The following is a 27,065-nucleotide window of genomic DNA, read 5'->3' on the forward strand; positions in this document are numbered from 1 at the left end:
TGGCTGGACTGATGAGACAGGGATTGCACAGTCGGATGGAACAGAGTAAATAGGCATTTTAATGTCATAGATTTAGCCGGTGGTAACTTGGGGATTAGACGCAGGCTGGAATGAACTTTTAACCAATCAGCATTAGACACACTCGTTGTATAGATAGAAATAAACTTTAACCAATATCTTTGTGTTAGAGACCTCAGAAAGCTCAGATTTAAACTCACATTCACCAGCTCTACAAGCGCTATAGTGTCAAAATACGTTAGTTGATCACCAAATATCGAGTTTTGCTGAGCAACTATTTACATTAACTTACGGTCAAAAAATCTAAATGTACAAGCAACTGGAAAAAAATCCTATTTGGCAAATCAATCATTAATCAATCAGCCATGCACAGGAAGTCCACAACAGCTCAAAACGCTGGGAGGTGCCATGCACAGGAAGTCCACAACAGCTCAATACGCTGGGAGGTGCCACGCACAGGAAGTTCACAACAGCTCAATACGCTGGGAGGTGCCACGCACAGGAAGTTCACAACAGCTCAATACGCTGGGAGGTGCCACGCACAGGAAGTTCACAACAGCTCAATACGCTGGGAGGTGCCACGCACAGGAAGTTCACAACAGCTCAATACGCTGGGAGGTGCCACGCACAGGAAGTCCACAACAGCTCAATACGCTGGGAGGTGCCACGCACAGGAAGTTCACAACAGCTCAATACGCTGGGAGGTGCCACGCACAGGAAGTTCACAACAGCTCAATACGATGGGAGGTGCCACGCACAGGAAGTCCACAACAGCTCAATACGCTGGGAGGTGCCACGCACAGGAAGTTCACAACAGCTCAATACGCTGGGAGGTGCCACGCACAGGAAGTTCACAACAGCTCAATACGCTGGGAGGTGCCACGCACAGGAAGTCTACAACAGCTCAAAACGCTGGGAGGTGCCACGCACAGGAAGTCCACAACAGCTCAATACGCTGGGAGGTGCCACGCACAGGAAGTCCACAACAGCTCAATACGCTGGGAGATGCCACGCACAGGAAGTTCACAACAGCTCAATACGCTGGGAGGTGCCACAGGTTGGAAATCTACAAAAGCTCCAACCTAAGTGTATGTAAACTTGACATCAACTGTGCACGCATGCGCGCACGCACACACACACATGTATCCCAAAAATATATGGGGGATTGGAAATGATGCAGACAACTATATTGATGGAAGCTTCAATCTACCCCCCCACCCAAAAAAACACAGTTTAGGGAAAGGCCTTTCCTGTTTCAGCATGACACAAAGCGTGGTCCGTGCAGAAATCGTTTGTAGAGATCAGTGTGGAAGTACTTGACTGGTCTGCACTAAGCCCTGACCTTAACCACGTCGATCACCTTTGGGGTGAATTGGAACACCGACTTCAAGCCGGTCCTAATCGCCCAACATCAGTGACCGACCTCACTAATGCCCTTGTGGCTGAATGGAAGCAAGTTTTTGCAGCAATGTACCAACATCTAGTGGAAAGCCTTCCCAGAAGAGTGGAGGCTGTTATAGCAGCAATGCTCCAACATCTAGTGGAAAGCCTTCCCAGAAGAGTGGAGGCTGTTTTAGCAGCAATGTTCCAACATCTATTGGAAAGCCTTCCCAGAAGAGTGGAGGCTGTTATAGCAGCAATGTTGCAACATCTAGTGGAAAGCCTTCCCAGAAGAGTGGAGGCTGTTATAGCAGCAAAGGGTTGACCAATTCCATATTAATGTCCATGATTGTGGAATGAGATGATGGATGAACAGGTGTCCACATACGTTTGTTGACCTCGGTCCTCCTTCTCAAACTGAACAGAACATAAGCTCGTCTGCGCGCAAGATAGTACATTTAATGCCTAATAAAACATTACAAAATGGGAAGAAACCTTTGACTCTCCTCCTGAACAGACACTGTAGGCTTTGACAGCACAGCAATTGGTTAAGCAGCACAATTGTATTTTTTGATGAGCAAGAGCAGAGCAGGTTGGGGCTCGGGGTTGGAATATCCATTGCAGAGTGTACTGCAGCCTACTTGTATTTACACTGGGATGCCAGCAGATATCTTAGAGATATACCTTTTCTCTATGCTTCCCCCAGCATGCAGATGCAGGTGCAGTTGATATTGAGTGCTCAGCGGAGAATCAAAGAGGAGGGGTGGCATCGGGCACACATCAATATATTGTCTCATAAGAAACTAATTATAAAACACTGAAAAATATATAATGTTATTAATGACCTATTACAAGACCCTTCCCTGGGCTAGATTTATAAAAAATACTCCCCCCCCCCCCTTAAATGAAATGTAAAAAGTATGACACTCCCCCATTTTCCTCCCAGTAAACGTTCTGTAAATGTTGTTCTGTCCCTTACAATGGGAGAGCAATAACTCACGAGAGCCAATCAAATGGAAATGTTTGTAAACGTTAGCTAGTAACAGTGGCGATGTTAGCATGCCAATCTTAGGGCAAAAAATACATAATCTGGTTTGATGCATGCCAGCAATTCTAAACAATACATTAAATGCTGTTAATGCACTATAACTGTGACAAACGTTTAGGGTTTATATAAAGCTGTCCCGAGAGAGGAGCTTATGGCTGACTTGATTAAATAAATATGTCTTCTAATGACTGGATAAGAACCACATTCTCCTTCAATAAAAATGAACGTCGACATGAGTTTACACTTTTGAACAATACACAAACATTATTACATTTGATGTTCAGTAAATTCACAATGTTTGTTCATATACCATTAACACTTAGCTCTAAGTATAAGCAAGTGCATGAAAAATTAGCTGCGACGAGGTTGGCTTATTGGTCCAGTAAAATCTAAATGGACAGCGACACAAATTCAGCTCAGATACATTCAGCTAGATGTTAGATCAGATACATTCAGCTAGGTGTTAGATCAGATACATTCAGCTAGGTGTTAGAACAGATACATTCAGCTAGGTGTTAGATCAGATACATTCAGCTAGGTGTTAGATCAGATACATTCAGCTAGGTGTTAGATCAGATACATTCAGCTAGGTGTTAGATCAGATACATTCAGCTAGATATTAGATCAGATACATTCAGCTAGGTGTTAGATCAGATACATTCAGCTAGATGTTAGATCAGATACATTCAGCTAGGCGTTAGATCAGATACATTCAGCTAGGTGTTAGATCAGATACATTCAGCTAGGTGTTAGACCAGATACATTCAGCTAGGCGTTAGATCAGATACATTCAGCTAGGTGTTAGATCAGATACATTCAGCTAGGCGTTAGATCAGCTACATTCAGCTAGGCGTTAGATCAGATACATTCAGCTAGGTGTTAGATCAGGTACATTCAGCTAGATGTTAGATCAGATACATTCAGCTAGGTGTTAGATCAGATACATTCAGCTAGGTGTTAGAACAGATACATTCAGCTAGGTGTTAGATCAGATACATTCAGCTAGGTGTTAGAACAGATACATTCAGCTAGGTGTTAGATCAGATACATTCAGCTAGGTGTTAGAACAGATATATTCAGCTAGGTGTTAGATCAGATACATTCAGCTAGGTGTTAGATCAGATACATTCAGCTAGGTGTTAGATCAGATACATTCAGCTAGGTGTTAGATCAGATACATTCAGCTAGGCGTTAGATCAGATACATTCAGCTTGGCGTTAGATCAGATACATTCAGCTAGGTGTTAGATCAGATACATTCAGCTAGGCGTTAGATCAGATACATTCAGCTAGGTGTTAGATCAGATACATTCAGCTAGGTGTTAGATCAGATACATTCAGCTAGGTGTTAGATCAGATACATTCAGCTAGGTGTTAGATCAGATACATTCAGCTAGGTGTTAGATCAGATACATTCAGCTAGGTGTTAGATCAGATACATTCAGCTAGGTGTTAGATCAGATACATTCAGCTAGGTGTTAGATCAGATACATTCAGCTAGGTGTTAGATCAGATACATTCAGCTAGGTGTTAGATCAGATACATTCAGCTAGGTGTTAGATGAGATACATTCAGCTAGGTGTTAGATCAGATACATTCAGCTAGGTGTTAGATGAGATACATTCAGCTAGGTGTTAGATCAGATACATTCAGCTAGGTGTTGAGGCCTTAACTTTACTCTTCTTTAAGACACCACAGAGAGGCCTACCTTCAAACTCAGTGCCTCTTTGCTTGGCATCATGGGAAAATCCAAATAAATCAGCCAAGACCTCAGAAACAAAATTGTAGACCTCCACAAGTCTGGTTCATCCTTGGAAGCAATTTCCAAACGCCTGAAGGTACCACGTTCATCTGTACAAACAATAGTACGCAAGTATAAACACCATGGGACTACGCAGACATCATACCGCTCAGGAAGGAGATGTGCTCTGTCTTCTAGAGATGAATGTACTTTGGTGCGAAAAGTACAAATCAATCCCAGAAAAACAGCAAAGGACCTTGTGAAGATGCTTGAGAAAACAGATGCAAAAGTATCTATATCCACAGTAAAAACGAGTCCTATATCGACATAACCTGAAAGGCCGCTCAGCAAGGAAGAAGCCACTGCTCCAAAACTGCCATAAAAAAAGCCAGACTATGGTTTGCAACTGCACATGGGGACAAAGATCATCATTTTTGGAGAAATGTCCTCTAGTCTGATGAAACAAAAGTAGAACTGTTTGGTCATAATGACCATTGTTATGTTTGGAGGAAAAAGGGGGAGGCTTCCAAGCAAATCAACACCATCTTAACTACGATGCACGGGGGTGGCAGCATCATGTTGTGGGGGTGCTTTGCTGCAGAAGGGACTGGTGAACTTCACAAAATAGATGGCTTCATGAGGGAGCAAAATTACGTGGATATATTGAAGCAACATCTCAAAACATCAGTCAGGAAGTTAAAGCTTGGTCGCAAATGGGTCTTCCAAATGGACAATGACCCCAAGCATACTTCCAAAGTTGTGGCAAAATGGCTTAAGGACAACAAAGTCAAGGTACTGGAGTGGCCATCACAAAGCCCTGACCTCAACCCTATAGAACATTTGTGGGCAGAACTGAAAAAGCTTGTGCGAGCAAGGAGGCACTACTCCCAATATAAGTGAACCCCAAATAAAAGTAGTTCTCATCATATTTGCGCCGCTTCGATGGTCCAAGATCCCGGTCTGTTTTTCAGTGCTTTCCTGGGTAAGGGGGCAGTAGTTCTTCGGCTGCATCAGATTCACACCTGTCAGTGTCCATGCTAGCTGGGCTAACAACAAATGTAGAATTACTGATGTTAGCATTGGATGTGCTTGTGGAAGCAGAACAACTTGTGTCATCGACAGGTGCAGGTGTAGTACTGCTGGCAGTAGCAGTAGAGCTGGTATGTGTCTCTATGGACATATGGACGAAGAGAGTAACGGTTAATGTGATTGGATGTTAATTATTTGACTAGGCTCCCTGTATTTGAATTGTTTTGTTATTTTGCTGAACTCTAGATGGTTTAATAACATTTTTGGCTGTGAAATGAGGCCACTTGTTTAAAACAAAATGTGAATCACATTTTTATTTGGCGTACCCTCGACGACATTGCGCGTACCCCCATACCCCGGTTTGGGAATGGGTCTACCAAATGGACAATGACCCCAAGCATACTTCCAAAGTTGTGGCAAAATGGCTTAAGGACAACAAAGTCAAGGTACTGGAGTGGCCATCACAAAGCCCTGACCTCAACCCTATAGAACATTTGTGGGCAGAACTGAAAAAGCTTGTGCGAGCAAGGAGGCCTACAAACCTAACTCAGTTACACCAGCTCTGTCAGGAGGAATGTGGCCAAAATTCACCCAACTTATTGTGGGAAGCTTGTGGAAGACAACCCAAAACTTTTGACCCAAGTTAAACAATTTAAAGGCAATGTTACCAAATATTAATTGAGTGTATGTAAACTTCTGACCCACTGGGAATGTTATGAACGAAATAAAAACTGAAATAAATCCCTCTCTCAACTATTATTCTTAAAATAAAGTGGTGATCCTAACTGACCAAAGAAAGGGAATTTTTACTCTGATTAAATGTCAGGAATTGTGAAAAACTGAGTTGAAATGTATTTGGATACTGTGTATGTAAACTTACGACTTCAACTGTACATGTGATACATGGTTGCAAAGGGCATCAGTGTCTTAACAGTGCAATTTGACAAGGCAGGATACTCTGAGTGCAGCCCAATCCAGAAATCTGGCAGTGGGTTCTGATTAATTAAATTCAATTTTCACAGAACCGTTTGTTGCAATTTCGATGAGGCTCTCTTGTTCAGATATCAGTAAGTGGACTGGAGGCAGGGCATGAAAGGGATAACAAATCCAGTTGTTTGTGTCATCTGTTTCAGGAAAGTACCTGCGTAATTGAGCACCCAGCTCACTCATGTGCTTCGCGATATCACATTTGACATTGTCCGTAAGCTTGAGTTCATTTGCACACAAAAAAATCATACAATGATGGAAAGACCTGTGTGTTGTCCTTGGTAATGCAGACAGAGAAGAGCTCCAATTCTTAATCATAGCCTCAATTTTGTCCCGTACATTGAATATAGTTGCAGAGAGTCCCTGTGATTAATAGATTCAGATCATTCAGGTGAGAAAAAACATCACCCGGACAGACCAGTCGTGTGAGAAACTCGTCATCATGCAAGCGGTCAGACAAGTGAAAAACATCACCCAGACAGGCCAGTCGTGTGAGAAACTCGTCATCATCAAGCTGTCAGACAAGTGAAAAACATCACCCAGACAGGCCAGTCGTGTGAGAAACTCGTCATCATCAAGGGGTCAGACAAGTGAAAAACATCACCCAGACAGGCCAGTCGTGTGAGAAACTCATCATCATGCAAGCGGTCAGACAAGTGAAAAACATCACCCAGACAGGCCAGTCGTGTGAGAAACTCGTCATCATGCAAGCGGTCAGACAAGTGAAAATTATGGTCAATAAAGAAAACTTTAAGCTCGTCTCTCAATTTAAAAAAACATGTCAATACTTTGCCCCTTGATAACCAGCGCACTTCTGTATGTTGTAGAAGCTTTACATGGTCGCTACCCATATCACTGCATAATGCAGAAAATACACGAGAGTTCAGGAGCCTTGCTTTAACAAAGTTAAACATTTTCACTGAACTGTCCAAAACGTCTTTCAAGCTGTCAGGCATTCTCTTGGCAGCAAGAGCGTCTCGGTGGATGCTACAGCGTACCCAAGAGCCTCTCTGTGGATGCTGCAGTGTACCCAAGAGCCTTTCGGTGGATGCTGCAGTGTACCTAAGAGCCTCTCGGTGGATGCTGCAGTGTACCTAAGAGCCTCTCGGTGAATGCTGCAGTGTACCTAAGAGCCTCTCGGTGGATGCTGCAGTGTACCTAAGAGCCTCTCGGTGGATGCTGCAGTGTACCTAAGAGCCTCTCGGTGGATGCTGCAGTGTACCTAAGAGCCTCTCGGTGGATGCTGCAGTGTACCCAAGTGGAGTCGGGAGCAACAGCTTGCATGCGCGTTACCACTCCACTATGTCTCCCTGTCATGGCTTTTGCGCCATCAGTACCAACACATCTTGACCATCATTGGATGTCACAAAGCTGTCCAGTACTTTAAAAATATCCTCTCCTGTTGTCCTGGTTTCCAGTGGTTTGCAGAAGAGGATGTCTTCCTTAATTGACCCCCCATAAACGTAATGGACATATACCAGGAGCTGTGCCAGGCCCACCACGTCTGTTGACTCATTCAGCTGTAACAGATATATACCAGGAGCTGTGCCAGGCCCTCCACGTCTGTTGACTCATTGGACATTTGTTTTGGACATTTTCCCCCAGCATTGTCCCAGCCATATCCACGGCAGCAGGAAGAATGAAGTCCTCCACAATAATATGGGCCTTGCCTGTCCTAGCCACTCGGTAGCTCACCATATAAGATGCTTCTAGCCCCTTTTTATTGTGTATCTGTTGCTTTTATACGTCTTACTTCTCGAAAGTCGTCTTAATTCTCGCTCAAAAACTCCTGTGGCTTATTTTTTCAGATTGGCATGTTTTGTTTCTAAATGTCTGGCAAGAGTGAAGGTTTCATCGTCGTGAGATAGTACTTTTGCACATATAACACACTGTGGCTGAGGAAAGGCACTACTCCCAATATAAGTGAACCCCAAATAAAAGTAGTTCTCATCATATTTGCGCCGCTTCGATGGTCCAAGATCCCTGTCTGTTTTTCAGTGCTTTCCTGGGTAAGGGGGCAGTAGTTCTTCGGCTGCATCAGATTCACACCTGTCAGTGTCCATGCTAGCTGGGCTAACAACAAATGTAGAATTACTGATGTTAGCATTGGATGTGCTCGTGGAAGCAGAACAACTTGTGTCGTCGACAGGTGCAGGTGTAGTACTGCTGGTAGTAGCAGTAGAGCTGGTATGTGTCTCTATGGACATATGGACGAAGAGAGTAACGGTTAATGTGATTGGATGTTAATTATTTGACTAGGCTCCCTGTATTTGAATTGTTTTGTTATTTTGCTGAACTCTAGATGGTTTAATAACATTTTTGGCTGTGAAATGAGGCCACTTGTTTAAAACAAAATGTGAATCACATTTTTATTTGGCGTACCCTCGACGACATTGCGCGTACCCCCATACCCCGGTTTGGGAATACCTGCGTCAAAAGTCAGTTTGTCAAATTTCTGCCCTGCTAGAGCTGCCCCCATCAACTGCAAGCTCTGTTATGTGAAGTGGAAACGTGGAGGAGCAACACCGGGACACTGAGTGCTGAAGCATGTACTGCGTACAAATCATCTGTCCTCGGGTACAACACTCACTACCGAGTTCCAAACCGCCTCTGTCCTCAGTTACAACACTCACTACCGAGTTCCAAACCGCCTCGGTCCTCGGTTACAACACTCACTACCGAGTTCCAAATCGCCTCTGTCCTCGGTTACAACATTCACTACAGAGTTCCAAACCGCCTCTGTCCTCGGTTACAACATTCACTACAGAGTTCCAAACCGCCTCTGTCCTCGGTTACAACATTCACTACTGAGTGCCAAACTGCCTCTGTCCTCAGTTACAACATTCACTACTGAGTGCCAAACTGCCTCTGTCCTCGGTTACAACATTCACTACTGAGTGCCAAACTGCCTCTGTCCTCGGTTACAACATTCACTACAGAGTTCCAAACTGCCTCTGGAAGCAACGTCAGCACAATAACTGTTCATCGGGAGTTTCATGAAATGGGTTTCAAGCAGTCGCACACAAGCCTTGGATCACCATGAGCCAATCGTCGGCTGGAGTGGTGTAAAGCTCACAGCCATTGGACTCTGAAGCAGGGGAAGCGCATTCTCTGGTGTGATGAATCGCGCTTCACCATCTGGCAGTCCGACGGACAAATCTGAGTTTGGTGGATGCCAAGAGAACACTACCTACCCAATGCATAGTGCAAACTGTAAAGTCTGGTGGAAAAGGAATAATGGTTTGGGACTGTTTTTCATGGTTCGGGCCCCTTAGTTCCAGTGAAGGGAAATCTTAACGCTTCAACATACGATGACATTCTAGATGATTCGGTGCTTCCAACTTTGTGGCAACATTTTGGGGCCCTTTCCTGTTTCAGCATGACAGGTGCACAATGCGAGGTCCATAGGGAAATGGTTTGTCGAGATCTGTGTGGAAGAACTTGACTGGCCTGCACAGAGCCCGGACCCCATCGAACACCTTTGGGATGAATTGGAACGCCGACTGCGAGCCAGGCCTAATCACCCAACATCAGTGCCAGACCTCACTAATGCTCTTGTGGCTGAATGGAAGCAAGTCCCGACAGCAATGTTCCAACATCTAGTGGAAAGCCTTCCCAGAAGAGAGGAGGCTGTTATAGCAGCAATGTTCCAACATCTAGTGGAAAGCCTTCCCAGAAGAGAGGAGGCTGTTATAGCAGCAAAGGGGAGACCAACTCCGTATTAATGCCCATGATTTGGAATGAGATGTTCGACAAGCAGGAGTCCACATACTCTTGGTCATGTCGTGTATATTTTTATAGTTGCTCAAACATATTGTTCATTTATGTTACACTTCATAGAAAATGCTTTGGTAACAGAGGCAACCACCCATTCATGCCATGTATTGAATTGCCAGACAGACAGACAAGAGAAACAGAGAACGACAGACAAAGAGACTGAGACGTTTTCATCAGTTTAAGCTAGAGATATGTTTTTCATGGGCTGCGTCTCAATCCACCACAATCCACCATGTCGGACGTCTGCATCTGCAGTGAAAGGTGACAGAGTTAGAGGGGTGGTTGTCAGACCATGAGACATCTGCAGTGAAAGGTGACAGAGTTAGAGGGGTGGTTGTCAGACCATGAGACATCTGCAGTGAAAGGTGACAGAGTTAGAGGGGTGGTTGTCAGACCATGAGACATCTGCAGTGAAAGGTGACAGAGTTAGAGGGGTGGTTGTCAGACCATGAGACATCTGCAGTGAAAGGTGACAGAGTTAGAGGGGTGGTTGTCAGACCATGAGACATCTGCAGTGAAAGGTGACAGAGTTAGAGGGGTGGTTGTCAGACCATGAGACATCTGCAGTGAAAGGTGACAGAGTTAGAGGGGTGGTTGTCAGACCATGAGACATCTGCAGTGAAAGGTGACAGAGTTAGAGGGGTGGTTGTCAGACCATGAGACATCTGCAGTGAAAGGTGACAGAGTTAGAGGGGTGGTTGTCAGACCATGAGACATCTGCAGTGAAAGGTGACAGAGTTAGAGGGGTGGTTGTCAGACCATGAGACATCTGCAGTGAAAGGTGACAGAGTTAGAGGGGTGGTTGTCAGACCATGAGACATCTGCAGTGAAAGGTGACAGAGTTAGAGGGGTGGTTGTCAGACCATGAGACATCTGCAGTGAAAGGTGACAGAGTTAGAGGGGTGGTTGTCAGACCATGAGACATCTGCAGTGAAAGGTGACAGAGTTAGAGGGGTGGTTGTCAGACCATGAGACATCTGCAGCGCTTTTGAGATCCGTCTCTTTTAAACAACGGACATCCGTCTCTTTTAAACAACGGACATCCCTCTCTTTTAAACAACGGACATCCCTCTCTTTTAAACAACGGACATCCCTCTCTTTTAAACAACGGACATCCGTCTCTTTTAAACAACGGACATCCGTCTCTTTTAAACAACGGACATCCCTCTCTTTTAAACAACGGACATCCCTCTCTTTTAAACAACGGACATCCCTCTCTTTTAAACAACGGACATCCCTCTCTTTTAAACAACGGACATCCCTCTCTTTTAAACAACGGACATCCGTCTCTTTTAAACAACGGACATCCCTCTCTTTTAAACAACGGACATCCGTCTCTTTTAAACAACGGACATCCTCTCTTTTAAACAACGGACATCCGTCTCTTTTAAACAACGGACATCCGTCTCTTTTAAACAACGGACATCCGTCTCTTTTAAACAACGGACATCCGTCTCTTTTAAACAACGGACATCCGTCTCTTTTAAACAACGGACATCCGTCTCTTTTAAACAACGGACATCCCTCTGTTTTAAAGATAACATCCTTTATACAAAAAAGGACAATATTTCCACCCAGTTAATCATAGACAGACTTTATAAAAACAGGAAGTCATTGGAACTAAAACATCAACTCCTGCAGACATGGATCCGCATGGTTCTGTTCTGACGCCGAGGTCTGTGTGTTACTGAAGCCTTCGGACCTCCTCCACGTCTGTGTCCAGGTGCCCTGGGGGGTTAAGAGCCAGCCTGTCACACACACACACACACACACACACACTGATTTACTCTGCAGCTTCAGCGGAACACAGACACCACACGCACAGTGTCACGTACCTCTCACTCCTGTCCCTCTGCCTAGGCTTGTAGAGGAGCGAGACTGTTTCCCTCTGTCACATACACATACATGCACAGACACACACAAAGACACAGAGGTTTATGTTATTCTGTCTGGAACCCTAAAGCCTTGCATAGGCTTTGCACCCAGCAGGCAAACAGGGTCATGTGACCTGAACAGTCAGTGATCACATGTGCTGTACGTTGTGGTAGTGTGTTCGTGTGTGTGTACTTTAGTGCTAAAAATCCTCAGAAGAATAGTAAACCAAGAAAAAATATATATATATATTTTAGGTTTAGGGGGTTAGGGTTAGAATTAGGGTTAGGTTCAAGGTTAGGTTTAGGGGGTTAGGGTTAGAATTAGGGTTAGGTTCAGGGGGTTAGGGTTAGAATTAGGGTTAGGTTTAAGGTTAGGTTTAGGGGGTTAGGGTTAGAATTAGGGTTAGGTTTAACGGGTTAGGGTTATGTTTAAGGTTAGAATTAGGGTTAGGTTTAAGGTTAGGTTTAGAGAGTTAGGGTTAGAATTAGGGTTATGTTTAAGGTTAGAATTAGGGTTAGGTTTAAGGTTAGGTTTAGGGGATTAGGGTTAGAATTAGGGTTAGGTTTAGGGGATTAGGGTTAGAATTAGGGTTAGGTTTAAGGGGTTAGGGTTAGAATTAGGGTTAGGTTTAAGGGGTTAGGGTTAGAATTAGGGTTAGGTTTAAGGGGTTAGGGTTATGTTTAAGGTTAGAATTAGGGTTAGGTTTAAGGTTAGGTTTAGGGGATTAGGGTTAGAATTAGGGTTAGGTTTAAGGTTAGGTTTAAGGAGTTAGGGTTAGAATTAGGGTTATGTTTAAGGTTAGAATTAGGGTTAGGTTTAAGGGGTTAGGTTTAGAATTAGGGTTAGGTTTAAGGGGTTAGGGTTAGAATTAGGGTTAGGTTTAAGGGGTTAGGGTTAGAATTAGGGTTAGGTTTAAGGGGTTAGGGTTAGAATTAGGGTTAGGTTTAAGGGGTTAGGGTTAGAATTAGGGTTAGGTTTAAGGGGTTAGGGTTAGAATTAGGGTTAGGTTTAAGGTTAGGTTTAGGGAATCAATTGATGGTCCCCAAAAAGTCCTCACAAGTATAGTAACACTGTGTGTGTGTTTCACCTGGATCCTCTTCTGTCTCTGTTGATGTAGCATGTTGATGATGTCCTCTCTCCGTCTTGCCTAGAACACACACACCTCAGGAGTAAAAAGGTTGATGTAGCATGTTGATGATGTCCTCTTTCTGTCTGTATACCACTACATATCTACAATACAACATGTATAATACCACCACCACTACAATACAACATGTATAATACCACCACCACTACAACACAACATGTATAATACCACCACTACAACACAACATGTATAATACCACTACTACAATACAACATGTATAATACCACCACTACTACAATACAACATGTATAATACCACCACCACTACAACACAACATGTATAATACCACCACTACAACACAACATGTATAATACCACCACTACAATACAACATGTATAATACCACCAGTACAATACAACATGTATAATACCACTACAATACAACATGTATAATACCACCACTACAAAACAACATGTATAATACCACCACTACAATACAACATGTAAAATACCACCACTACTACAATACAACATGTATAATACCAACACCACTACAATACAACATGTATAATACCAACACCACTACAATACAACATGTATAATACCAACACCACTACAATACAACATGTATAATACCACCACCACTACAATACAACATGTATAATACCACCACCACTACAATACAACATGTATAATACCACCACTACAATACAACATGTATAATACCACCACCACTACAATACAACATGTATAATACCACCACCACTACAATACAACATGTATAATACCACCACCACTACAATACAACATGTATAATACCACCACCACTACAACACAACATGTATAATACCACCACTACAACACAACATGTATAATACCACCACTACAACACAACATGTATAATACCACTACTACAATACAACATGTATAATACCACCACTACTACAATACAACATGTATAATACCACCACTACTACAATACAACATGTATAATACCACCACTGCAATACAACATGTATAATACCAACACCACTACAATACAACATGTATAATACCACCACTACAATACAACATGTATAATACCACCACTACTACAATACAACATGTATAATACCACCACCACTACAATACAACATGTATAATACCACCACTACAATACAACATGTATAATACCACCACTACAACACAACATGTATAATACCACCACTACAATACAACATGTATAATACCACCACTACTACAATACAACATGTATAATACCACCACCACTACAATACAACATGTATAATACCACCACTACTACAATACAACATGTATAATACCACCACTACAATACAACATGTATAATACCACCACTACAATACAACATGTATAATACCAACACCACTACAATACAACATGTATAATACCACCACTACAATACAACATGTATAATACCACCACTGCAATACAACATGTATAATACCAACACCACTACAATACAACATGTATAATACCACCACTACAATACAACATGTATAATACCACCACTACAATACAACATGTATAATACCACCACTACAACACAACATGTATAATACCACCACTACTACAATACAACATGTATAATACCACCACTACTACAATACAACATGTATAATACCACCACTACTACAATACAACATGTATAATACCACCACTACTACAATACAACATGTATAATACCACCACCACTACAATACAACAATTATAATACCACCACTACTACAATACAACATGTATAATACCACCACTACTACAATACAACATGTATAATACCACCACTACAATACAACATGTATAATACCACCAGTACAACACAACATGTATAATACCACCACTACAATACAACATGTATAATACCACCACTACTACAATACAACATGTATAATACCACCACTACTACAATACAACATGTATAATACCACCACTACTACAATACAACATGTATAATACCACCACTACAATACAACATGTATAATACCACCACTACAACACAACATGTATGATACCACCACTACAACACAACATGTATAATACCACCACTACAATACAACATGTATAATACCACCACTACAACATGTATAATACCACCACTACAATACAACATGTATAATACCACCACTACAACACAACATGTATAATACCAACACCACTACAATACAACATGTATAATACCACCACAACTACAATACAACATGTATAATACCACCACTACAATACAACATGTATAATACCACCACTACAACACAACATGTATAATACCACCACTACTACAATACAACATGTATAATACCACCACCACTACAATACAACATCTATAATACCACCACCACTACAACACAACATGTATAATACCACCACTACTACAATACAACATGTATAATACCACCACCACTACAATACAACATGTATAATACCACCACTACTACAATACAACATGTATAATACCACCACTGCAATACAACATGTATAATACCACCACTACAACACAACATGTATAATACCACCACTACAACATGTATAATACCACCACTACAACACAACATGTATAATACCAACACCACTACAATACAACATGTATAATACCACCACTACAACATGTATAATACCACCACTACAATACAACATGTATAATACCACCACTACAACACAACATGTATAATACCAACACCACTACAATACAACATGTATAATACCACCACAACTACAATACAACATGTATAATACCACCACTACAATACAACATGTATAATACCACCACTACAACACAACATGTATAATACCACCACCACTACAATACAACATGTATAATACCACCACCACTACAACACAACATGTATAATACCACCACAACAATACAACATGTATAATACCACCACTACAATACAACATGTATAATACCACCACTACAACACAACATGTATAATACCACCACTACAACACAACATGTATAATACCAACACCACTACAACACAACATGTATAATACCACCACTACAACATGTATAATACCACCACTACAATACAACATGTATAATACCACCACTACAACACAACATGTATAATACCAACACCACTACAATACAACATGTATAATACCACCACAACTACAATACAACATGTATAATACCACCACTACAATACAACATGTATAATACCACCACTACAACACAACATGTATAATACCAACACTACAATACAACATGTATAATACCACCACCACTACAACACAACATGTATAATACCACCACCACTACAACACAACATGTATAATACCACCACAACAATACAACATGTATAATACCACCACTACAACACAACATGTATAATACCACCACTACAACACAACATGTATAATACCACCACTACAACACAACATGTATAATACCACCACTACAACACAACATGTATAATACCACCACCACTACAACACAACATGTATAATACCACCACTACTACAATACAACATGTATAATACCACCACTACAATACAACATGTATAATACCACCACAACTACAATACAACATGTATAATACCACTACTACAACACAACATGTATAATACCACCACTACAACACAACATGTATAATACCACCACTACAACACAACATGTATAATACCACCACTACAATACAACATGTATAATACCACCAATACAATACAACATGTATAATACCACCAATACAACACAACATGTATAATACCACCACAACTACAATACAACATGTATAATACCACCACAACTACAATACAACATGTATAATACCACTACTACAACACAACATGTATAATACCACCACTACAACACAACATGTATAATACCACCACTACAACACAACATGTATAATACCACCACTACAACACAACATGTATAATACCACCACAACTACAATACAACATGTATAATACCACCACTACTACAATACAACATGTATAATACCACCACCACTACAACACGTATAATACCACCACCACTACAACACAACATGTATAATACCACCACTACTACACAACATGTATAATACCACCACAACAATACAACATGTATAATACCACCACTACAACACAACATGTATAATACCACCACTACAACACAACATGTATAATACCACCACCACTACAACACAACATGTATAATACCACCACTACTACAATACAACATGTATAATAACACCACTACAATACAACATGTATAATACCACCACTACTACAATACAACATGTATAATACCACCACTACAATACAACATGTATAATACCACCAATACAACACAACATGTATAATACCACCACAACTACAATACAACATGTATAATACCACTACTACAACACAACATGTATAATACCACCACTACAACACAACATGTATAATACCACCACTACAATACAACATGTATAATACCACCACTACAACACAACATGTATAATACCACCACTACAATACAACATGTATAATACCACCACTACAACACAACATGTATAATACCACCACTACTACAATACAACATGTATAATACCACCACTACAATACAACATGTATAATACCACCACTACAACACAACATGTATAATACCACCACTACTACAATACAACATGTATAATACCACCACTACTACAATACAACATGTATAATACCACCACTACATATCTACAATACAACATGTATAATACCACCACAACTACAATACAACATGTATAATACCACCACAACTACAATACAACATGTATAATACCACCACAACTACAACACAACATGTATAATACCACCACTACAACACAACATGTATAATACCACCACTACTACAATACAACATGTATAATACCACCACTACTACAATACAACATGTATAATACCACCACTACTACAATACAACATGTATAATACCACCACTACTACAATACAACATGTATAATACCACCACTACTACAATACAACATGTATAATACCACCACTACTACAATACAACATGTATAATACCACCACTACAATACAACATGTATAATACCACCACTACAACACAACATGTATAATACCACCACTACAATACAACATGTATAATACCACCACTACAATACAACATGTATAATACCACCACCACTACAACACAACATGTATAATACCACCACTACAATACAACATGTATAATACCACCACTACAATACAACATGTATAATACCACCACTACAATACAACATGTATAATACCACCACTACAATACAACATGTATAATACCACCACTACAACACAACATGTATAATACCACCACTACAACACAACATGTATAATACCACCACCACTACAACACAACATGTATAATACCACCACAACAATACAACATGTATAATACCACCACTACAACACAACATGTATAATACCACCACTACAACACAACATGTATAATACCACCAATACAACACAACATGTATAATACCACCACTACTACAATACAACATGTATAATACCACCACTACAATACAACATGTATAATACCACCACTACAATACAACATGTATAATACCACCACTACAATACAACATGTATAATACCACCACTACTACAATACAACATGTATAATACCACCACTACAATACAACATGTATAATACCACCAATACAACACAACATGTATAATACCACCACAACTACAATACAACATGTATAATACCACCACAACTACAATACAACATGTATAATACCACTACTACAACACAACATGTATAATACCACCACTACAACACAACATGTATAATACCACCACTACAACACAACATGTATAATACCACCACTACAACACAACATGTATAATACCACCACAACTACAATACAACATGTATAATACCACCACTACTACAATACAACATGTATAATACCACCAATACAACACAACATGTATAATACCACCACAACTACAATACAACATGTATAATACCACCACAACTACAATACAACATGTATAATACCACTACTACAACACAACATGTATAATACCACCACTACAACACAACATGTATAATACCACCACTACAACACAACATGTATAATACCACCACTACAACACAACATGTATAATACCACCACAACTACAATACAACATGTATAATACCACCACTACTACAATACAACATGTATAATACCACCACCACTACAACACGTATAATACCACCACCACTACAACATGTATAATACCACCACCACTACAACACAACATGTATAATACCACCACTACTACAACACAACATGTATAATACCACCACTACAACACAACATGTATAATACCACCACTACAACACAACATGTATAATACCACCACTACAACACAACATGTATAATACCACCACTACAACACAACATGTATAATACCACCACTACAACACAACATGTATAATACCACCACTACAATACAACATGTATAATACCACCACTACAACACAACATGTATAATACCACCACTACAACACAACATGTATAATACCACCACTACAACACAACATGTATAATACCACCACTACAATACAACATGTATAATACCACCACAACTACAATACAACATGTATAATACCACTACTACAACACAACATGTATAATACCACCACTACAACACAACATGTATAATACCACCACTACAACACAACATGTATAATACCACCACTACAACACAACATGTATAATACCACCACAACTACAATACAACATGTATAATACCACCACTACTACAATACAACATGTATAATACCACCACCACTACAACACAACATGTATAATACCACCACAACAATACAACATGTATAATACCACCACTACAACACAACATGTATAATACCACCACTACAACACAACATGTATAATACCACCACTACAACACAACATGTATAATACCACCACCACTACAACACAACATGTATAATACCACCACTACTACAATACAACATGTATAATACCACCACTACAATACAACATGTATAATACCACCACTACTACAATACAACATGTATAATACCACCACTACAATACAACATGTATAATACCACCAATACAACACAACATGTATAATACCACCACAACTACAATACAACATGTATAATACCACTACTACAACACAACATGTATAATACCACCACTACAACACAACATGTATAATACCACCACTACAATACAACATGTATAATACCACCACTACAACACAACATGTATAATACCACCACTACAATACAACATGTATAATACCACCACTACAACACAACATGTATAATACCACCACTACAACACAACATGTATAATACCACCACTACAACACAACATGTATAATACCACCACTACAACACAACATGTATAATACCACCACTACTACAATACAACATGTATAATACCACCACTACAATACAACATGTATAATACCACCACTACAACACAACATGTATAATACCACCACTACTACAATACAACATGTATAATACCACCACTACTACAATACAACATGTATAATACCACCACTACATATCTACAATACAACATGTATAATACCACCACAACTACAATACAACATGTATAATACCACCACAACTACAACACAACATGTATAATACCACCACTACAACACAACATGTATAATACCACCACTACAACACAACATGTATAATACCACCACTACTACAATACAACATGTATAATACCACCACTACTACAATACAACATGTATAATACCACCACTACTACAATACAACATGTATAATACCACCACTACTACAATACAACATGTATAATACCACCACTACTACAATACAACATGTATAATACCACCACTACTACAATACAACATGTATAATACCACCACTACTACAATACAACATGTATAATACCACCACTACTACAATACAACATGTATAATACCACCACTACTACAATACAACATGTATAATACCACCACTACAACACAACATGTATAATACCACCACTACAACACAACATGTATAATACCACCACCACTACAACACAACATGTATAATACCACCACCACTACAACACAACATGTATAATACCACCACTACAATACAACATGTATAATACCACCACTACAATACAACATGTATAATACCACCACTACAATACAACATGTATAATACCACCACTACAATACAACATGTATAATACCACCACTACAATACAACATGTATAATACCACCACTACAACACAACATGTATAATACCACCACTACAACACAACATGTATAATACCACCACTACTACAATACAACATGTATAATACCAACACTACAATACAACATGTATAATACCACCACTACTACAATACAACATGTATAATACCAACACTACAATACAACATGTATAATATCAACACTACAATACAACACACCCTGTAGGACCTGCCTTGTTGATAGTGTTGTTAAGAAGGTAGAAACTAGGGCCTGTAGGACCTGCCTTGTTCATAGTGTTGTTAAGCAGGCAGACACTAGGGCCAGTAGAACCTGCCATGTTGATAGTGCTGATAAGAAGGCAGAAACTAGGGCCTGTAGGACCTGCCTTTTTGATAGTGTTGTTAAGAAGGTAGAAACTAGGGCCTGTAGGACCTGCCTTGTTGATAGTGTTGTTAAGAAGGTAGAAACTAGGGCCTGTAGGACCTGCCTTGTTGATAGTGTTGTTAAGAAGGTAGAAACTAGGGCCTGTAGGACCTGCCTTGTTGATAGTGCTGATAAGAAGGTAGAAACTAAGGCCTGTAGGACCTGCCTTGTTGATAATGTTGTTAAGAAGGCAGAAACTAGGGCCTGTAGGACCTGCCTTGTTGATAGTGTTGTTAAGTTAAGAAGGTAGAAACTAGGGCCTGTAGGACCTGCCTTGTTGACAGTGTTGTTAAGAAGGTAGAGTAGCGCTTTATCATGGACAGACTTCTCCCCATCTTAGCTACTGTTGTATCAATGTTTTGAAAATGACAGTTTACAATCCAGTGTTACTCCAAGCACTTTAGTCACCTCAATTTGCTCAATTTCCACATTATTCATTATGAGATGTAGTTGAAGTTTAGTGAATGATTTGTCCCAAATACAATGCTTTTAGTTTTAGAAATATTTAGGAGTAACATATTCCTTGCCACCCGTTCTGAAACTATCTGTAGCTCTTTGTTGAGTGTTGCAGTCATTTCAGTCACTGTAGTAGATGACATGTATAGTGTTGAGTCATCCGCATATATAGACACGTGGGCTTTACTCAAAGCCAGTGGCATGTCGTTAGTAAAAATTGAAAAAAGTAAGGGGCCTAGACAGCTGCCCTGGGGAATTCCTGATTCTACCTGGATTATGTTGGGGAGGCTCCCATTAAATAACAGGGGCTACATACAGTAGACTATGCTACGGAGGGGGGAGGGGCAGATAGCCAACAATGAAAAAGATGTTCAGCTGGCAGGCAGACAGACACTGGAAAAGATGTTCAGCTGGCAGGCAGACAGACACTGGAAAAGATGTTCAGCTGGCAGGCAGACAGACACTGGAAAAGATGTTCAACTGGCAGGCAGACAGACACTGGAAAAGATGTTCAGCTGGCAGGCAGACAGACACTGGAAAAGATGTTCAACTGGCAGGCAGACAGACACTGGAAAAGATGTTCAGCTGGCAGGCAGGCAGACACTGGAAAAGATGTTCAGCTGGCAGGCAGACAGACACTGGAAAAGATGTTCAGCTGGCAGGCAGACAGACACTGGAAAAGATGTTCAGCTGGCAGGCAGACAGACACTGGAAAAGATGTTCACCTGGCAGGCAGACAGACACTGGAAAAGATGTTCAACTGGCAGGCAGACAGACAGACACTGGAAAAGATGTTCAGCTGGCAGGCAGGCAGACACTGGAAAAGATGTTCAGCTGGCAGGCAGACAGACACTGGAAAAGATGTTCAACTGGCAGGCAGACACTGGAAAATATGTTCAACTGGCAGGCAGACAGATACTGGAAAACGTTTCTGAGTGACAGTAAGAGCTTTGCATAGACGCTTTGTTGAGTTTCTTGTGGGACTGGGAAAAACTGCCTGGAACGTAAAATAATGTTATTAACCGGTTCCCAGCCCTGCCCCTCATTCACACACACACACACACACACACACACACACACACACACACACACACACACACACACACACACACACACCGTAATGTTGAAGCCCAGTGTGTGCAGCAGTAGCAGTAATTAGTAAACAGGCTATAAGGTTGATTTACAGGAGGGAGACAGAGAGAGAGACAGTCTTTCACTGGCTGATAGACCATTAGGAATATGCTGTGTGGGCACGTGTGTGGGCGTGTGTGTGTGTGTGTGTGTGTGTGTGTGTGTGTGTGTGTGTGTGTGTGTGTCTTGAGACGGTATGAGATACCCGAGTCAAGCTTTCAGTCAATTAATTCACCATCCCCCCTATAGCCCCTCTCTCTCTGTGTAATCAGTTAAAGGTCTACACATCAGATGGATGGACCATCAGCACACCACTATATCACTGGTCACTACCACCTCTACTCTAACACACACCCCGGGTCGTTTCCTCTCACCATGTATCTCTGTCTCTCTTCCTGTCTCTGCTTCTGATGGCGAACCTCCTGCAGCCTGTCCTCCTGTCTCTGCTTCTGATGGCGAACCTCCTGCAGTCTGTCCTCCTGTCTCTGCTTCTGATGGCGAACCTCCTGCAGCCTGTCCTCCTGTCTCTGCTTCTGATGGCGAACCTCCTGCAGCCTCTCTCCTGTTTCACACACACACAGGGTTGGGGAGTAACAGATAACATCTAAGGGATTACAAAAAACAGTAACTGTAATCCGTTACGTTGCCAGCAAATATATTATAATCAGATTACAGATGCTTTAGAAAAGCTAGATGATTACTTGGAGGATAATGTTTAAATTGACACTACTCTGTTTTCTCAATGACATTAAAATCAGCATTGAAAAAATGGCGCAAGTTTATGTTTGTTCCACCTGAGCGAGTCTGACCACAAGTCAGACACTATGATGTCAGAGACCACTATGATGACAGAGACCACTATGATGACAGAGACCACTATGATGTCAGAGACCACTATGATGTCGGAGACCACTATGATGTCAGAGACCACTATGATGTCGGGGACCACTATGATGTCGGGGACCACTATGATGTCGGAGACCACTATGATGTCGGAGACCACTATGATGTCAGAGACCACAATGATGTCAGAGACCACAATGATGTCAGAGACCACTATGATGACAGAGACCACTATGATGACAGAGACCACTATGATGTCAGAGACCACTATGATGTCAGAGACCACTATGATGACAGAGACCACTATGATGTCAGAGACCACTATGATGTCAGAGACCACTATGATGTCAGAGACCACTATGATGCAGAGACCACTATGATGCAGAGACCACTATGATGTCAGAGATCACTATGATGTCAGAGACCACTATGATGTCAGAGACCACTATGATGACAGAGACCACTATGATGTCAGAGACCACTATGATGTCAGAGACCACTATGATGTCAGAGACCACTATGATGCAGAGACCACTATGATGTCAGAGACCACTATGATGACAGAGACCACTATGATGCAGAGACCACTATGATGTCAGAGACCACTATGATGCAGAGACCACTATGATGTCAGAGACCACTGTGATGACAGAGACCACTATGATGTCAGAGACCACTATGATGACAGAGACCACTATGATGACAGAGACCACTATGATGACAGAGACCACTATGATGCAGAGACCACTATGATGTCAGAGACCACTATGATGTCAGAGACCACTATGATGACAGAGACCACTATGATGTCAGAGACCACTATGATGCAGAGACCACTATGATGTCAGAGACCACTATGATGCAGAGACCACTATGATGTCAGAGACCACTATGATGCAGAGACCACTATGATGCAGAGACCACTATGATGCAGAGACCACTATGATGCAGAGACCACTATGATGTCAGAGACCACTATGATGTCAGAGACCACTGTGATGACACACCAAATGTGTTTGATGGATCGTGGGAAAAGAGCAGGAAAAGGCTTTTGTAGGTTACAGTCCAAGCTACTGTATGTCTTCCAATGGAGCGACTGCTGTTGGCATCCAAAGATGATCCAACTTGAATAAACGCTTGGAGGTAATGACGACAGCAGTGGTGTCGTCTACGGCGATACAGTATCACTTACTATCGATATCTACATAGCGCATTGATGTGAATCACACTGCTGCTCTCTCATTTAGCTATTTGTGCCTTACGGATTGTGGTTGAATTCAAGAGGTTTAAGCTGCCTATCAATCATTGTTTTTTAAACCAGTGGACAGCCAGTGAAAAATGTGCTCTTGCAACAGCTGCATAGTGTGGATCCCAGCCTATAGAATAACAGCTGTATAGTGTGGATCCCAGCCTATAGAATAACAGCTGTATAGTGAGGATCCCAGCCTATAGAATAACAGCTGCATAGTGAGGATCCCAGCCTATAGAATAACAGCTGCATAGTGCAGATCCCAGCCTATAGAATAACAGCTGTATAGTGAGGATCCCAGCCTATAGAATAACAGCTGCATAGTGAGGATCCCAGCCTATAGAATAACAGCTGTATAGTGAGGATCCCAGCCTATTGAATAACAGCTGTATAGTGCGGATCCCAGCCTATAGAATAACAGCTGCATAGTGTGGATCCCAGCCTATGGAATAACAGCTGTATAGTGAGGATCCCAGCCTATGGAATAACAGCTGCATAGTGTGGATCCCAGCCTATAGAATAACAGCTGCATAGTGCAGATCCCAGCCTATAGAATAACACCTGCATAGTGAGGATCCCAGCCCATAGAATAACAGCTGCATAGTGAGGATCCCAGCCTATAGAATAACAGCTGCATAGTGAGGATCCCAGCCTATAGAATAACAGCTGCATAGTGAGGATCCCAGCCTATAGAATAACAGCTGTATAGTGTGGATCCCAGCCTATAGAATAACACCTGCATAGTGAGGATCCCAGCCTATAGAATAACAGCTGCATAGTGAGGATCCCAGCCTATGGAATAACAGCTGCATAGTGTGGATCCCAGCCTATAGAATAACAGCTGCATAGTGAGGATCCCAGCCTATAGAATAACAGCTGTATAGTGCAGATTCCAGCCTATAGAATAACAGCTGTATAGTGAGGATCCCAGCCTATAGAATAACAGCTGCATAGTGAGGATCCCAGCCTATAGAATAACAGCTGCATAGTGAGGATCCCAGCCTATGGACTAAAAGTGGGGCCTTTATTGCTCAATCTAATTCATGCTGATAAAATAATTAAATCCATAGGCCTAATGGACACAAGCTCAAACTCCCACACTTTAGATAGATTTAAAGGAACAATCTGTAGTTGCTACATTCATTTTTGGACTTATATAAATATATCATTTATATCTCCATTGATTCTTGAAGAATATAACTTATAAATGCCTCATGAGCTTAGTTCAACTGTCACACTTCGTGAAAAAACAAAATATAAGATTGTTTATATATACATGTTGTTGTAAACATTGTAAATGTAAACTCATAACATGGCAAAAACAATCAGTTTGGTATCATGGATGGTCCTTGCATCCACAGCTCTGTCTATTAACCTGAGAGTGATTACATTTCTCCAGGCCCATCCCTCAGCTTTTTACCAAAACAGAGGCGGGGTGACCATTTTGTTATTATTTCATCTGTGGACCTGCCCTTTAAACAGCTGCATATTATCAAGATATCGAAGTGTCACCAACAAAAAGGTAAACAAGAGGCCTATAGAAAATGCAGCATATGACATTCATTCTTCACATGTAAATAGCCCTTCTCAGTTGTGCTCACAGCATGCCATTCCATCAGCATTAATTTTCAACTCGAATCAATGAGCCCAATCAGTCCTCCATGACAACTAAATCATAAACAACAGAGTAGGACTGGCTAATAAGTCCTTAGTTTTGGCGTCATGCTCAGGTAAAACAATTTGGGGATCTCATAGTCCTATTCTTGACGATCAAAGGGTATAACATTTATTGGAATGACTGTAATTCTGATAGACATTGGTTTTTAATGTAAAGAGATAATTGAATTGTA

General features: G+C 41.0%; 2 protein-coding genes across 2 annotated transcripts in view; both read right to left on the reverse strand.

Annotated features, from left to right (window-relative positions):
- The window catches only part of LOC135538313 (layilin-like), a 32,773-nt gene extending 27,220 nt beyond the window's left edge, over positions 1-5,553 (reverse strand). The window contains exon 1 of the mRNA XM_064964228.1: positions 5,542-5,553. Coding sequence (XP_064820300.1) covers positions 5,542-5,553 — 12 coding nt within the window. The remainder of the gene's footprint in view (positions 1-5,541) is intronic.
- Positions 5,554-11,553: 6,000 nt separating this feature from the next.
- LOC135538308 (cilia- and flagella-associated protein HOATZ-like) overlaps positions 11,554-27,065 on the reverse strand; it is a 19,272-nt gene continuing 3,760 nt past the window's right edge. Inside the window, exons 3-6 of the mRNA XM_064964217.1 lie at positions 23,498-23,685; positions 12,942-13,001; positions 11,815-11,867; positions 11,554-11,727 (exon numbers count right to left, since the gene is read on the reverse strand). Coding sequence (XP_064820289.1) covers positions 11,664-11,727; positions 11,815-11,867; positions 12,942-13,001; positions 23,498-23,685 — 365 coding nt within the window. The 3' untranslated portion in view covers positions 11,554-11,663. The remainder of the gene's footprint in view (positions 11,728-11,814; positions 11,868-12,941; positions 13,002-23,497; positions 23,686-27,065) is intronic.

This window comes from Oncorhynchus masou, unplaced genomic scaffold, assembly GCF_036934945.1.
Source record: "Oncorhynchus masou masou isolate Uvic2021 unplaced genomic scaffold, UVic_Omas_1.1 unplaced_scaffold_939, whole genome shotgun sequence".
Taxonomy (NCBI): Eukaryota; Metazoa; Chordata; class Actinopteri; order Salmoniformes; family Salmonidae; genus Oncorhynchus; species Oncorhynchus masou.